Source organism: Falco naumanni, chromosome 3, assembly GCF_017639655.2.
Source record: "Falco naumanni isolate bFalNau1 chromosome 3, bFalNau1.pat, whole genome shotgun sequence".
Lineage (NCBI taxonomy): Eukaryota > Metazoa > Chordata > Aves > Falconiformes > Falconidae > Falco > Falco naumanni.
Window position 1 is genome coordinate 10,792,740 of NC_054056.1, and position 15,214 is coordinate 10,807,953.

The 15,214-nt window shown below is 60.8% G+C and overlaps 1 protein-coding gene across 1 annotated transcript; it reads left to right on the forward strand.

Annotated features, from left to right (window-relative positions):
• Window positions 1-2,116: 2,116 nt before the first annotated feature.
• TMEM51 (transmembrane protein 51) lies at window positions 2,117-14,477 on the forward strand. The gene is made up of 3 exons (XM_040588520.1): window positions 2,117-2,202; window positions 11,472-11,929; window positions 13,254-14,477. Exons 2-3 carry the CDS (start codon window positions 11,589-11,591, stop codon window positions 13,660-13,662), a joined length of 750 nt encoding a protein of 249 aa, XP_040444454.1. The 5' UTR covers window positions 2,117-2,202; window positions 11,472-11,588; the 3' UTR covers window positions 13,663-14,477.
• Window positions 14,478-15,214: the final 737 nt, after the last annotated feature.

The window sequence follows — 15,214 nt, forward strand, 5'->3', positions numbered from 1 at the left end:
TTTTTTTGCGGGGGGGGGCGTGGATTATAGCGCAGCTTTTGAACTTTGATTAGAGAAGGAAGGTATCTGAGCAGGGAAGGGCAGCGCTGCTGTGCACTGGGAGGAGGAGCTGGGGCAGGTGAGTCAGTGGAAAATACCATCAGCTCGATGTGGGATCCTGCTGGAGAAATACAGGGAAACGGGGGGTTTCCACCCAGTACCCCAAGCACCGGTGCCCCTGAGGCAGGGCCATGGCTCGCTGAGTCACACGAGGGGATGTGGCAAGTTGTGTTGGGCCCATGATGGCTTTTGCCTTTGCAAGGACTTGCAGGCCCTAAGGGACAGGAGAAACTGCAGCGGCTGGTCCAGCAAGCATAGCAACCCGTCTTTTTCACTCATGGCTGGGAAAAACCCACCCTGAGTGTCATCTCCAGCTGGAGTCCTTGGTGGTGTTTAGTAGTATGGCTGGGTGCAAGAAGGACCTGGAAAAACACGTCCCAGTCGCTGCTGGGGAGAGGTAACACGGGACGCAGCATTAATTGCGATGGGGTTTGCCGAAAGCCAACTGCAGCCTGCGCCGATGCCTTGGGCATCGTCTGTAAGCAGTTGTGTGTGCGTTGCACGGGAAGGTTGCTCAGCTGCATCATCAATAGACACGACAAGAAGCAGGGGTTCCCGGCCCCGTGCGTAACTGTGGCTGTTAATTGTTCGTTAGTAATGGTCCCACCAAAGGGGGGGCAGGAGCCGGCGGGTCGGTCCCTGCGGTTCAGCCTAGAAACCGCAGGACAGTCTGGCTGTGAGGCCAAAGCGTGTGGCCAGCAGCCCCAGTAAGGGCAGCCGGTCCCGGAATGGCTCTTTCCAGGGAGCAGGTGGTTAATTGGGAGCGTTTATAGAGGGCAGCGGCCCATAAAAGAGCTTTGCAGGCTCCTTGGCAGCACCAGCCCGGCTTTGGGGGGGGAGCTTTGCCCTGTTGAATGGAGCGTTGAGCCCGAGCAGTTGTAGTTCCTCAAACTGGGGCTTCTGCAAACAGAAAGGGCTCTGCTCGTCCCAACCAGCCAGTTTCAGAGCACAGATCCCTCGCAAACTGGTTTTCAAACCAGAAACGGGGGCTGTGATGCTTGGAGCGCCGCACAGATCCTGCTCAGAGCGGGTGACGCAACCTGTAACCCCAAATGTGACCCGCACCCAGGACCAGCTTTGGGAAAACACAAAACTTTGATATATTGCAGGAGGGAGCGTAGGAATTGCAGCAAGTAGGTGCTGCAGGGGCGGCCGCTGGGATTCAGGGACCCCCGGGAAGCAGGTGGGCTGGAGTCCATCCCCTTCACGCCTGGATGCTCAGCTGGCGTGGGAAAAGGAACAAAATTTGCCGGGTTGCTGTGGTAGTGCATGCCTTTCCCGAGGGAGTGCGTTGCTGCTGGAAGCACAGACCTTCTGGAGAAGGGGAACCAGGCCCAGCCTCCACCTTGTCCCGGCCTCCCATTAGAATATATGGACAGAACCCGCAGCGTGAGAGCGGGGATGGAGGTGAGCGCATTGGTGTTGGGCAGGATGAGGCTGGCCGGTCTTGCACCGCGCAAAGGGCTCCAGAGAGCAAATGCTCCCCTGCCTGCTCCCCGTGCCCCCTTGCTTCCTCCCCATGGGCTCTGTGTGGTGGCATGTGGGGTGGCACTGCCACAGACCCCAGGGTCAGGCACATGCGTGGCTGGACACGCAGCCTGCCCATACACCGACACTGCCTGTGCCCCCAGCCCCTGCCTGTGCCCCCAGCCCACCTGCCTGCACCCCGACCCTGCCCGCCGGCACCCCCAGCCCCTGTCTGTGCCCCTAGCCCACCTGCCTGCACCCCTAGCTCGCCTGCCTGCACCCCCACCCTGCCCCTGCCTGTGCCCCCAGCCCACCTGCCTGCACCCCCACCCTGCCCGTCGGCATCCCCAGTCCCTGCCTGCCCCCCCGCCCTGCCCGCCTGCGCCCCCAGCCCCTGCCCGCACCCCCAGCCCGGCCGGGGTCCCCGCTGCCCTCGGGCGCCCCGTGGCCGGTTGCCGCTCCCCGCCCCGCGGCCGGTTGGCAGCGGCCGCCCCCCGCTGGGCCGGGCCCCTTAAGCGCCGCCCCGGGAGGGCAGGGCGGGCAGGGCGGCCCCGGGACCGGCACGGCAGGACCGGCACGGCCCGGACCGGCACCGCGGGGACCGGCCCGGGAGCGACCCGCCGCCGCCGCCGGGAGGTACGTGGGGCCGGAGCGGGGCGGCATCGGAGCGCTGCGACCCGCCGTGCCCGGGCAGCGCGGGGGGAGCCGGGAGGGCTGGGCTCGGTCCCGCCGTACCGGGGACGGGGACTGGGGGGACTCGGTCCCGCCGTACCGGGGACCAGGGACGGGATCGGGGGGCTCGGTCCCACCGTACCGGGGACGAGGACTGGGGCGGGGGGGGCTCGGTCCCGCTGTACCGGGGACCAGGAGGAGCTCGGTCCCGCCGTACCGGGGACCAGGGGGAGCTCGGTCCCGCCGTAACGGGGACTGGGGCGGGAGGGGCTCGGTCCCGCTGTACCGGGGACGGAGACTGGGGGGGCTCGGTCCCGACGTACCGGGGACCAGGGACGGATCCGGGGAGGCTCGGTCCCGCCGTACCGGGGACCAGGGGGGGCTCGGTCCCGCCGTACCGGGGACGGAGACTGGGGCGGGGGGGGCTCGCTCCCGCCGTACCGGGGACGGAGACTGGGGCGAGGGGGGCTCGGTCCCGCAGTACCGGGGACCAGGGACGGGATCAGGGGGGCTCGGTCCCGCCGTACCAGGGACTGGGATGGGGGGGCTCGGTCCCGCCGTAGGAACCAGGGACGGGACCAGGGGGAGCTCAGACCCAGGACCAGGGCCGGGAGCGGGGCAGGCTCGGTACCGCGACGGGACCCGGCTGGGCTTTGCCCTGCGGTGTCCGCACCCCCCCTGCACCGGGCTGGAACCCACCGGCCGGGGGGGGAGGGGGGCGTGGGAGCAGGGGACCCCCAGCTCATGAAGGCAAAGCCACCCACGTGGGGAAGCATACCTACCATGGGGTGTGGGGCAGCGGGTGCTAGAAGCTTGGGGCAGTGGGGTTCGGGAGCTGGCAGTGTCCTGGGGGTCACCCATTTGTGACACGTGGGCTTGGGGCACCTCGCGGTGGCCCTTGCAGGAGCGGGGTGAAGGGGAGCCCTCCTGCTGGGGTCATCTCACCCCCACACCAAACCCACCCGTGCCCTTGCAGCTGGCTCACGTATCGCGAGCCTGTTGCTGGAAGACGTCAGTCCCGGGCAGGTGGAAGGGACGGCGTGTGCACGAGTGTTTGGAAAGCAAACAAAGATGGAGAGAAGGAAACTTGTGCAGGGTGCAGGGTGCAGAGTGCACCGGTCCGTGGCATTTCGGTTCTTCCTATCGTGCCGTCACCACAAAAGAAGGAGCATCCCAGAGCTCTGAAGGGCTCCGGCAAACCTGCCAACATGTCCGAGGTGTTGGTTTAAAGAGGAATCCCACCACCAAAGCAAATCGCCAGCTGTGGCAGGGGTTTGGCAGCCGGTGTGGCCGTGACCCCCGTTGTGTGGTTAGTCACCCTCCGGGAGCACCGGCTCAGCACGTGCCCTCCTGGTTTTGGGATACGGGCCGTGACCATCACCGTTGCGTTAGGCAGCTCCTGTCTCTGCCTGCTGCAATGATTCATATCCCGAGGGGCACAGGGAGAACCGCCGGCTCCCTGGGTTGGGAAGGCAAGGTCAGGTGGGGGGCCCCAACTGGTGGGAGTTTTCCAGGGACTGTGAGTTTTGGTAGCCCAGTGGGAGTTTTTGTAGCCCAGTGGTGGGGAGAGGGCAAAGTCTGCCAGCCCCTCTCACCATGGTCTCTGTCACAGCCCCACACCGGGGGTGCTGGGGGGTGGTTAAATAGCTCCAGACCATGCCTGGGTGGTTGTTCCTTTCCAAGCCAGCTCTGCGTGTTTGCATGTGTCGGGCACCATCCCAGCGTGTGTCTTCCCTGCATTGACTTAAAAACGGGCTGTCGGGGGAATCACCGTACCACCGGGTGTCCGGTGCCTTGCTGCCGCGGAGGCTGCCTGCACGGGAGCCCCCCGTCGAGGGTCCCTCAGGCCCTGCTGCATCTCCCCGTGTCTGCCATCAGCAGCCTGTCCCAGCGCAGTTGTCGCAGGGATGGTGGTGGTGGATTTTTGGAGGTGATGCGGTGGGGGCGAGCGGCGCTGAGCCCGGTGTGGCTGCGTTTGTTGGGAAGCATGGCTGTGTGAGCAGAAAGGAGAAGCTCTGCGAGCACGTCCCGTGTGAGGCGGAATGCCCTCGGCTCTGTGTGGTGGAGCCTGGGTGGGAGGAAGCCTCACTGGGAAGAGTGGTCCCAGTGCAGCTGCTGGGGGCTTTCAGGCTCCTTAAAGCTCTGCTGGTGCAGAGCTTGGCCGCTGTCGATGGGATGCTGCAGCACTGCATCCCTCTGCGCCATAGCCAAGTATCCCGCGGCCATCCAAGGCCCTGGATGCCTTGGCGTGACAGCCAGAAAGGAAAACCTGCCAGGTGGCGACGAGGAATTTGTGGGTGTGGGGCCGGTGAACCCAGCCCTCGTCCAAAATGACTCGGAATTATGTGAGATGCCTGTGATTTTATCTACGGGTAATTACACGGGTGGGAAAATCCTCAGGAAGGGAAGCGCCTGGGGAAGGAGGAACGTTTGGTCGTGGGTGCCCTGCAGACGGCAGAGTGCTGGTGACGCTCAGCGCCACGGCGGTGCCATCGGGTGCTGCCCACAGCCGCGCTCCCACGGGGATGCCGGGAGGCTGGGGCCAGGCCGGGCTGTCTGCCAGTGCTCCCAGCCAGAGCTCGGGAGCAGGGATCCCTCTGGCAGCCCAGGTACGTGTCTGTCTCCCAAACGCTGCTCAATGTGGTTTTTTGTTCCTGGCTGAATCTGGTGCTGGGGCTCTGCTGAAGCAGCCGAGTACCTGGTGAGCTGCACAGGTAGTGCGCAGCCGCATAATCCCCCGGCAGACTTGCACCCCTATCAAAATACCTGTGTCTGCCTCGCCGAACACTGCTGCTTTGTGCCTGGCCGCCGCGCGTCACTCGGCTGCCTGGCTGGCTCCATCCCTCCCCCTGCATCACCCCCTCTCCCTTTCTGCCCCGGCAGCTCCTCTCTGCCACCTGCCACAGGTTTGGTTTGTGGGTCTTGCTCGTCGGAGGAGGCGGTTGGGAAAGCGTGGGGAGAGGCGATACTGCATCAGGGTGATGAGCGATGTTGCTGAGAATCCAGGGTGAGGATGAGGAAGGCAACACGCATGAGGCCGATGGCAGCGCGGTGTGGTGGGATAGTGGTTTGCAGCGGGGGGAACTCAGGCTCTGGGGGCTCCTGTGGCATGACAGGAGCTGCTTAGAGCACCCCAGGAGGGCTGGGAAGCATGCCAAGGCAGCAGGAATGCCGGACTCGGCTTTGGAAGACGTCAGAAGGGCAGGTGGTTAACGTCTACCGGCACTGGAAGGCTCTGGAGGAGTGTGTGTTATCTGGCACGGAGTCGGAGTGAGGTCACAGACCAAAAACCCTAGGAAGGCTGCCGGGAGGAAACAGATGAGGAAAACCTAAAAAAAGAAACCAATCACAAAGGTGCAAAGTGGAGTCAAAAGGAAAGCAGGAAGGAGACACAGTCAAAGCGCTGGGATTTTCCCAGGCCGGTGTGCTTTTCTGGGCTGGCACTTCAACTCCCTTTTCTAGCCTAAAGAGGGGCAGCACCCCAAACCCCCCAGCTCTGGTGTAGCAGTGCCTGGCCCGGAGCTGTTAGGCTGGCGCTAGCTGCACGTGTGAGCCGGGCTCAGGATAAGCCATGGGATGCTGTTCCTGCAGCGGGCTTGCCGACCCCCATGACCTGCCAGCACAGTCTCGGTGGCTGCAGCAGCATCATCCCCGGGAAGGAATGGGTAATGTCCTTAAACATCAATTTAAAAGGACTCTTTGCCTGAGTCCATTTACCAGGTTGCAATAAGCGCTGCTCTGATGGCCATAATGAAATTATGGGGAGAAAAAAAGAGTCTGGAAGGCAACGTCTCGTACCTTGATGGCAAAGTTCAAGCTGACGGCTGTCTGCTGCATGGTGACGATGATGGCTCAGGGTACAGTTACCGTGGCTGGTGTGATCTGTGCCCTTCGGAAACTGGTGGTCACTGTGGCCGGAGTGATGAAGGACATAGCAGGGGCAGATGCCTTCAGCTTGAAAACGGCTGGGCATCGTGTTATGCGAAGGAGGCATCTGCAAGCCCCGTCCCTGTTATTCTGCAGCCATCAGCATGGCTGTGGTGGCCGTGGCAGGCGGCCGGGTGGATTGCAGCATCCTGAGCCCGGGAGCGGGCTGGGCAGCCTCTGCTTTCCTGTGACACCCTTGTTTTGCAGGAAGCACCAGCGCCCCTGGGCTCCCTTCTGGGTGGGCTGGCAGCACAGCTGGAGAGGGGGGAGCAGCCGGTGCGGAGCTTTACGCAGACACTGCTGCTCGCCTGGTGCTGTCTGCAAGAGTGTGACTGAGGAGGAGGTGTTAAAACTGAAATTGAAGATAAAAAGATGGTGAAATAGCCCTTAAAACCTCTGTAGGGAATGTCACAAGCCACGAATGCGGGTGCATTCTTGTGCAGTCTGGCAGGGCGTGTAAGCAGCATGATGTGGAACAGCCCCAATGGTCTACGTGGGGCTTTCTCCTTGTGTCTCTCCATTCCCTGCTCTAAAACAGGCTGCGGGTTTGTCCAACTGAACGGGAGCTGGCCCCGTCAGCAGCGATGCTGCTTTTCCCAGCTCAGCTTGGTATCTCCAGCTATTTCTCTTCCTGCTTTCCCCGCTGAGGCAGGGGGGTTCCCCGCATCCCCTGGGCTGCATCTGGCCCAAAACATCCCTGCTACTGTGGCAGGTGTAATGTGGGCAGTGGGAAGGGTCAAAAAAAAAAAGAGAAAATACAACCCAGGTCCCAACCCATTGTTTTTTAGACTTTGCATAGAGTTTTGTGTTGCTGGTGTGTGGAAACCTTGTGTAACGCAGACTCCATGCAAGGTTGCTGCCAGGCAGGAGAGAGCTGGTGAGGACATGTGACGGTCACCAATTAGCAGGGGAGGTGGTTAATGAGAAGGCTGTCTGGGCATAGGAGTGAAGATGATGGTTGCGCTGCGAAGGGTCTGGGGGGCTGGCTGCCCCCTGAGGCTGGGAAGCTTTGCCCCAGCTCCGATCCTCTCGCCCAACCTGCGGCCGGGGCCAAACCCCCGGGAGGTGTAAAGCTCTGGAGGTGCCCACGCACAAGTAGCTGATCTCTGGCATGGAGGATTGCTGGTGGAAGGAGCTGGAGGAACTCGTGGCTCTAACTTGGGAAGCACTGGGTGCTGATCCGCCACCAGCCCTGGAAGCAGCTGGGGAAGAGGGGGAGCTGTGGCTCCGGTTGTTGTATTTATTTCCTCCCCAAATTTTCCATAAAATTAGCCTTGTACTAATCTGGACTGGTGCTGGAGTTGGATGTTGGTTTTTGGAGGCAGGCTCCAAACCCAGGTGGCTCCATGGCGGCGTGCTGCCAGCCACACATCGTGCCCAGAGTCCTCCTCGGGAGCAAGGAAGGCTTGGGCTCCGCCTGCGCGAGCTCGTCCCGTGCCCGGTGGCTGTATCGGGGTTTGACCCCATTCCCCGAACTGCAGACTCATCTCTCGTGATCCCGTGACAGAGGTGTTTCTGCCAGAGCGCGAGCGGGAAGGTGATGTCATGCGAGGGGAAAGATCCAAAGGTTGCGGAGGGCAGGGGAGGGTGGGTGCCACCGTGGGCAGCGGTGTCACGCTTCCTCATGAGTCACCCCCTGGGACTGGCGTTGCACTGGGAGCACTGGGATGTGGAGTGTGAACTGGGGCTGACTCCGCCAGGGGTCTGTGTCCCCATAGTGGAACCACTGGGGCAGGGGGCTGGTGTCTCCCACAGGGGGGGAGATGCTACCTGCTGCCGCCTGTGCCTAAAGCCTTCGGGGCACATCCGTGCATGTTGGCATGCGGTGCTGGAGAAGGGCTTGTCCCCAGCCCTCCCGTGCCAAATTAACAGTTGGAAAATGTCCCAAGAGAAGTCACAAAGTGCCTGGTGGCTCTGGCAGCTGCAGGGAGCTGAGGAGAGGTGCGGGAAGGCTGGCCGAGCGCGGAGGAGGTGTGGTTGCTCCCAGCTTGGCAGCTGCGTCGGTGGAGATTAATGATTCGGAGATCCTGGTGTAAATCATTGCCAGCGCTGTGCATGGCTCGGGGGGAAGGTGGGCCTGGCTGCTGGGCAGGCACCGTGCCATGGGGGGAGGGGAGGGGATGTGGGCAGCTGGGGGGCTGGAACGCTCGCCCACTGCTCGCCTGCCTGGTGGAGGTGTGGGGTTGCTGATGGGAGCCACGGCTCCGGCGAGCTGGGGGGCAGGAGGAGAGCGAGCTCACGCGTCTAACAGTGTAAGGATGGTGAGTAAGGGTCGGGGGCTTGGGGGTTGCACGGCCAGATAGCATGGTAGAACCATTGTGGTAAACAGGGGAGAAACCATGGAGGAGAATCCCTTAAGGATTATTAAACCGGTGCAAGACAGAGCCAGGAATTTCTCCGCTGCTGGATCTGGGAGACCGTGCTGCTCCTCCCAGCCCGCCCAGGGCAGCCGCAGCAGGAGCCACCTTGGAGATACCGGCCACAGTGAGGTTTTTGGGCGATCACTGCTCGGTTTGGGGCTTCCCTAAACCCTCAGGTTGTGGCACCCTTTTGCCATGTGAGCTGTGTCCACTTCAGCATCTCTCCAGGGATGCCCATCTCTCCAGGGATGCCCATCTCTTCGGGAACGCTGGACCCTAGACAGAGCGAGCAGCAGCTGACGTCAGGGCACTGGGGTTATTGCTAAAGCAGCGAGTGCGCTCTGGAAAGCCAGGAGGAGAGCTAATTCAATGGAGAGACAGACTTGTCTGTCAAGTCTCCTGCTTTAATGTGATTGCCCGGGCTGAAGCATAGCTCAGCGAGGGATCTGCGTAAAACTTTCAGGCACAGAGATGATGTAGAAGCTTAAATCCTGCCTGCTTCCAAGGCTGAGGTACCCGAGGGAAGACGGAGAGCTTCGGAACAGGCAGGGAGGTTTAGATGCCACAGTAAATGCTACCAGCCCTGCGTGTTTTCTGTGCCCACCGTGCATGCCGTGCAATTTTTCTTCCCTAGAGCCATCGCAGCACTTTGTAAGTGAAATCTTGGGGGGCTGATGTCGTTTGTGAAATGCCTTGCCTGGTAGTGTGAGGATGGGAGCTCGTGTGGATAAACAGAGCAGGAGAAAACCCCGCTGCCGCCAGTGTAGCGGAGTCTGGGAGACCCTAAGTGAGAAGCAAGGGGGTTGATAAGTCCGAGCCGGGGGTCAGTAGCAGCAGTAAAGGTGACACAGTGCACACTGGTGTGGCTTTGTCGTACGAAGGGGCTCCAGTCTGTTAGCAGGGTTTTGGAAGAGGCATCTCGCTCTCGTTGGAGGTCTTGGGCAGGGAGAGCAAGGGTCTGGTTTGAGTGCTGCCACCTCATGCGTGGAAACAAGCGGGAGAAGTGCTGGTGGGGGAAGGTGTCCTGGACCGAGGGTCTCTGTGCTCTGAGGAGCTGTTTGGGAAGCGCGGGATGCAGGCAGCGCGTGGCCTGCCAGGGCTGGGCAGGGCCCCTGTGTGTGTGTCACCGTGGTGCCAGGTGGGCAGGGTGGGCCGGGCCCCCAAGGCTGCAGGCAGCCGAAGAGCAGAGGCTCTGTGTGGGAGGGCAGCGGCCGCAGGCTCGGAAGCGCTGGGGTAGGATGGGCTGCCGAGCATCATCGCTCTCGGGACGTTGGCGAGCGACTTTGGGATGTAGCTTTTGCCGCATCCTCGGCAGCTGCTGACGAGCACCGAATCAAAGCCGGGGGCAGGGTAAGGGGCGCAGGGGGTGCCTTCACCCAGGGGCAGCCGGCAGCAGGGCTGGCACATGCCCCTGCCTGCTGGCAGCTCCTTCACCCAGTAACCCCGGACAGGCGGCCGGAGCCAAGGCTTTGCCTGCCTGCATCCACCGATGGGGGGCCAGGGCTGTGGCTGCAGGGGCTGGGGCGTCCCTCGGTGGGTCTCCCAGGGGTGCTGGGGCACAGGCAGTGAACGGGCTGCTATGAGGGAGTTGCTCTGCAGATTTCACCTCTCCTCGCCAGGCTTGCGTGCGTGTCTTTTCCTGCACGCAGCTGGAGCTGGTCTGTTTTCTGGGAATGCTGGTTTCCTCTGGCTGTTGACCCTGTAAACTCAGCTTGCACTTGAGCTAGGCAAGCGAACGTGAGGGTTGGGACCATCGAGTTGGGCGGCCGGGCTGGAGGGTGAGGGCGTGCACGGAGGCAACACGCAGCAGCAGCGTATGCGAGGGCGGCTTCTAGCATGGGTGAGTGTCGAGAAGCCAGGGCTGGGGAGGAAAGGAGAAAACCCTGGCACGTTTGCGCAGCCACACGTGTAAACCAAGGAGGCTGCAAAGGAGGCTCGCTGGGGTGCTGGCGGGGGAGCTTTGCTGCAGGAGTCCGAGTTACTCGCCCGTGATGCGCAGGAGGGGGTTGCCCTCGCAGCTGCCATCTTCGCAAGCGGAGGCTGGGGAGGCGAGTGGCCAGGAGACACGGTTCCGCCTGTTTATTTTCAGAAAGCAAGCACGTCTGGTCCTGGCAACTTGGCAAGCGCAGACATCCAGGCGAGGAGGAGGAGTTCCCACCCATGGCCCTGTGGCTCGGGAGCAGCAGTGCTGGGACAGCCCCGAGCGTGCCACGGTCTGTGGGATGCGGCCGGGGGACTCGCCACCAGTGTGGGATGCTCGTGGTGGGAGAGCGCTGGCCAGTAGCAAGCCAGGGGCTCACCGAGGGGTCGCAGCCACAGCAACCCTCGCCGGCAGCGCTTGGGGGAAGCAGCAGGGCTGGCTGAGCTGGGAGAGCAGCGGTTTTGCTTTCTCTTCTCCGGGCAGGAAGGCGTCGCAGGGCAGGCAGCCAGCACTGCCAGCCGCTCTGCTCCCTCGTGAGCAGAGGGAAAGGAGAAGTCGTACAGCTAGAGGTTTGTTCCTGAGCTTTTCCGGGTTTCTTTGCGTTAACAACGGCTGGTTGTCAAAAGCAGCCAGCTCTGTAAAGCATGGAGCGTTTCTCAAATCAGTGAAAGTTGTTTGGATGGCTTTTTTTTTTTTTTTTTTTTACTGCTTTGTCAGTTCATGGGCTCCTAAGGACAGTCAGCGAAAGCTCTTAGCAAATATTAGTGATTTGATTCTTTTCTAAAGTTGGTGGATATTAAAGCCAATAAAGCAGCAAAGGGTCGCAATGAGCGTGGCCCATGAGGCTCCTGCTGCTGGCTGTGGCGTGCCGCCTGCTGTGCTCCCTGCAGGCACCGTGGAATTACATTTCTATTACGTTTCTAGCAGCAGCTGGCTAAAATGCTGTTATTGTGGCCACCAAAGCAGTAGCTGCCTAGCCTTGGCATCCCACCGCGCACTAACCATCGCTTTCCATCTCTTCCCAGAGCTTGCCGCCTAGCCGGGGAGGGGACCGCCCGCATGCGAGCCGGAGCGCAGCCCCCGCCAGCCAAGTCATGCTGTGAGGGGGGGGCAGCCCAGCCGGCCGGCCAGCCGCGGGAGTGATGGCCCAGTCTCGGACCAACGGCTCACACTACGCCCTGACGGCCATAGGGCTGGGGATGCTGGTCCTCGGCATCATCATGGCCGTCTGGAACCTTGTCCCCGGCTTCGGCCCTGACAGCAAGCCCACCACCCACGCCGCCAACAGCAGCAAGCCGGACCGCGGCTCCGGAGGCATTTTGAAGAGCAAGACCTTCTCGGTGGCATACGTGTTGGTGGGGGCGGGTGTGCTGCTGCTACTGCTCTCCATCTGCTTGAATATCCGGGACAAGAAGAGGCAAAGCGAAGACATCGTCCGTGTGCAACACCAAGTGCCTGTGGAGCCCTCGCCCCAGGAGGACAGGTGAGCCCCCCTGGGGAGCCAGGGAGCAGGGTCCAGCAGGGGGATGGAGCCACAGGCTGCGTGTGGCACACAAGGTAAGGTCAGCAGCAAGGAGAGCACGGCTGATAGCAGCGTGGCAGGGATCGGGAGGGAATGGCTCCAGCGATACCGATGGGGTGCAGGGGGCACGGAGCACTGTTTGTGTGTACGCTGGGCTCTCGATGGAGCTGTGGCCAAGCCAAGACATGCCACTCCTGATGTCGCCGGCACCCAGGCAGCGTGCCGAGAGGAAACACCGGGGGCGGTGGTTAATGGTTAACACCAAGGAGCAAGGAACAGGCTCGCTGGGAGCCAGGCAAGGGGCCACCGAGGGCCAGGAGGCACAGGACCTGTGGTCTCCTGGGTGCAGCTGAGGAGTGGGAGGTGCAGGACCTGTGGTCTCCTGGGTGCAGCCGAGGTGCCCAAGTCGCCTTGCGGCTGTGTAGGTGATGGCTGGAAATGGAGTTTAGACCCGGTGAAAGTCTGCAGGGCTCTCCTGTTTGCTCGGGGAGCTCCAGCGTGCAGAGCAAAGGCTGCTGCCACGGCAGGCATGATCTGAACAAGGACAGTGTGCAGGAGCCCCCCGCCGCCTCGCAGCGCGCCCAGGGTAGGCTGTACCTGGGCAGAGGGAGGCAGGGGGGCACTGGGACGATGTGGGCTGTGAGGTGGCAGGAGGAGGTGATGGCCTTGCTGGCTGCTGCCCAGGGATACTGTGGGGCAGAGCAGCCAATGGTGGCTGCAGAGAATTACTTTGTGTGCAGATCCCCCCAGAAAGCCGTGTTTCCCTGTTCGATTGCAGAGGTAACGTCCTAATGCAAAAAAACCCCACAAATGTATGTGCACAGGCACCTGTGGCTTGGACAGTAATGTACTGCAGAGCTGAATCTCTGCAGAAAAGCTTGGGGTAGGTTCCCAACCTGAAAGACATCCCAATGGCAAAGGCAGAGGGAGGTGACATCCCTTTTGGACAAATTTTGACTGATGGTCGAGCAGGGAGGAGAGGAATTGGTGTTCTGCCGAGGGAGGAAATCGCTGCTGTGCAATAGAAAAAGCGGTTTTGTGGGCAAAGGAAGGAATGGTCAAGGGTGGATGGACATCACAGGGAAACAAAAATGTGTCTGAATATAGGTGGGGTTGGGATCTGTTCTGGCACACAAACCAGAACAGGTATGTAATAGGGAAGGGCAAATGTGCTAAGGTTTGGGGGTGGTATTCTCTCCTCTTCTCCCCTGCCTGCAGTGAAGCTGAAACGATGAAACTGAGTGAATTGATGTGCTACTGAGACCCTTAATTTTTTCCCCTTTAGTCAAGAAGAGGATGAAGACACATCTTCCCAGTACTATGTCCCCAGCTACGAGGAGGTGATGAACACGGGCTACTCTGAGCCCAGAGACTCAGACAGGAGCAACAGGATCAGCGTCTCCCTGCCCTCCTACGAGTCGCTGACAGGGCTCGATGAAAGCACACAGCCACCGGGAGCCACCGGCGCAGAGCCCAGCACGGAGCGGCCACCCAGCCGGCACAGCTCGCGCCTCAGCAAGCGCCTGAAGCCGCTGAAGGTCCGGAGGATCAAGTCGGAGAAGCTGCACCTGAAGGACATCAGGTTAAACCTGGCACAGGGGAACAGCACCATCCCTATCACGATAGAGCCCCTGACTCCCCCACCCAAGTACGAGGACATCCAGAAAGGACCAGAGAGCCAGCAAATTACTTAAAAAAAAAAAAAGAAGAGGAAAAAAAAAAGAAAAAGAAAGAAAACAAAAGAGGAATCTGTGATGCTGCTGGGCTTGTTTTGGTTTTGGTTTTAAAAGCAAGCACACGAAGAGGGGCTCGGTCGGTGGGTGCAGAATGCAGCCAGGGCTCCCTGGCTGCGCTGCGGAGGACACGCTAGGCGCATAGTGCTGCGGCACAGGGACAGGACAAGATTTCCTCGGGACGGGGTTTTACAGGAGGATGTGGGGAAAGAAACCTGAATGCCAATAGATCTGCTGCTCTGAAGTAAATGAAGGCTGGAAGTACCAAAAGTGTAATTTGTGGTGTGTTACAGAAGGACCACCCGATGTATCTTCCCCTCTCCTCTCCCCCCTGCCCCTACCCAGACTTTTCCAAGTCACCAACCTGATAAGGAACGAGGATTTTTCAAGTGGAAGAGGGAAACATTCCTTTTCTTGGTTTTGTTTTGGGGGTTTTCTTTTCCCTGGTGTCTTTTCTTTCTAAGGGAAACGGCATTGCCAGAGTAGCGCTGCAGCTCTGCCCCGCTCCCGTCTGGGGCTGGGATGGTGGCCCAGGGCCAGCCCCGACTCCTGCCGAGGTCTGTGCTTGCTGGTGGGAAGCAGCCTGGAACGGGTGTTCCTGAGGGAGACATGGATTTCATGCCTCGGTTGCTTTCTCTGCTGCGTTTTGTGCTCGGCTGTGAAGGGACGGTGCGGTTGAGGCAAGGGGTCCGTCCCCGGGGGGTGGGAGCTGAGAGCACTGCTGCTGAGGCATGCTGTGCAAGCAGACCTGTTCTAAATAAATATTTTGTACATTGTGTGTGTGTGTGTGCGTGCGCTCATGCGTGGTCAGCCCTCGCTGCGGTTTGCAAGCCGGAGCGGTCTGCGATCAGTCGGCTCTGTTAGGGTGGATGTCGCTCCACGAGCATCCCGGCCACGCGCCGCCTCCCGGGCTTCCAGCAAAGTGGACGATGGAAAAGCTGTTGGCATAGTCAGCCATGGGCCCCCTGCGCTGCTCTGAGTTCGGACGCTGTGGGTGGAGAGCGGAATCTCCCACAGATGTGCAGCAGCTGTCGGCGTGGCCTGTCGGGTGGAGGTTGGTGCGGTGGGATGCTCGAGGTAAGGTAGGAAAGGAGTGTGCGTGGCCGAAACAAAGACGAGATGCTGGCCCCAACGTGCGTAACCGTGTCTCTTGTTCGTTATCATTTCATATTGCATCTCTTAATTTCTGTTGTTGTGTCACAGGAATTTCACCTTGCTGTGCCCCAGGGCATGACCTCAGGTGGGCAACATAACATCATTAAGGGACTCCCTTACTGAAGGGTGGGAAGAAAAGAGCAGAAGAATATTGGCCAGATGGAGGGATTTGGGGCTGGGGGTCCCATGTGGTTCCTGTTGCTGGTGAGGGGTTGGAAAGGTGGTGCAGCTCCTTGGAAGTTGTGTCCCAGGCACGTGTGCCCCTAAGAGCCTGCCGGCAGCGGGAGGGAAGGCATGGGGGGGGGGGGGGGGCGGGCTCTCTCCCCGGTGACGAAACGCAGCCCTTGCAGTTGTCCTA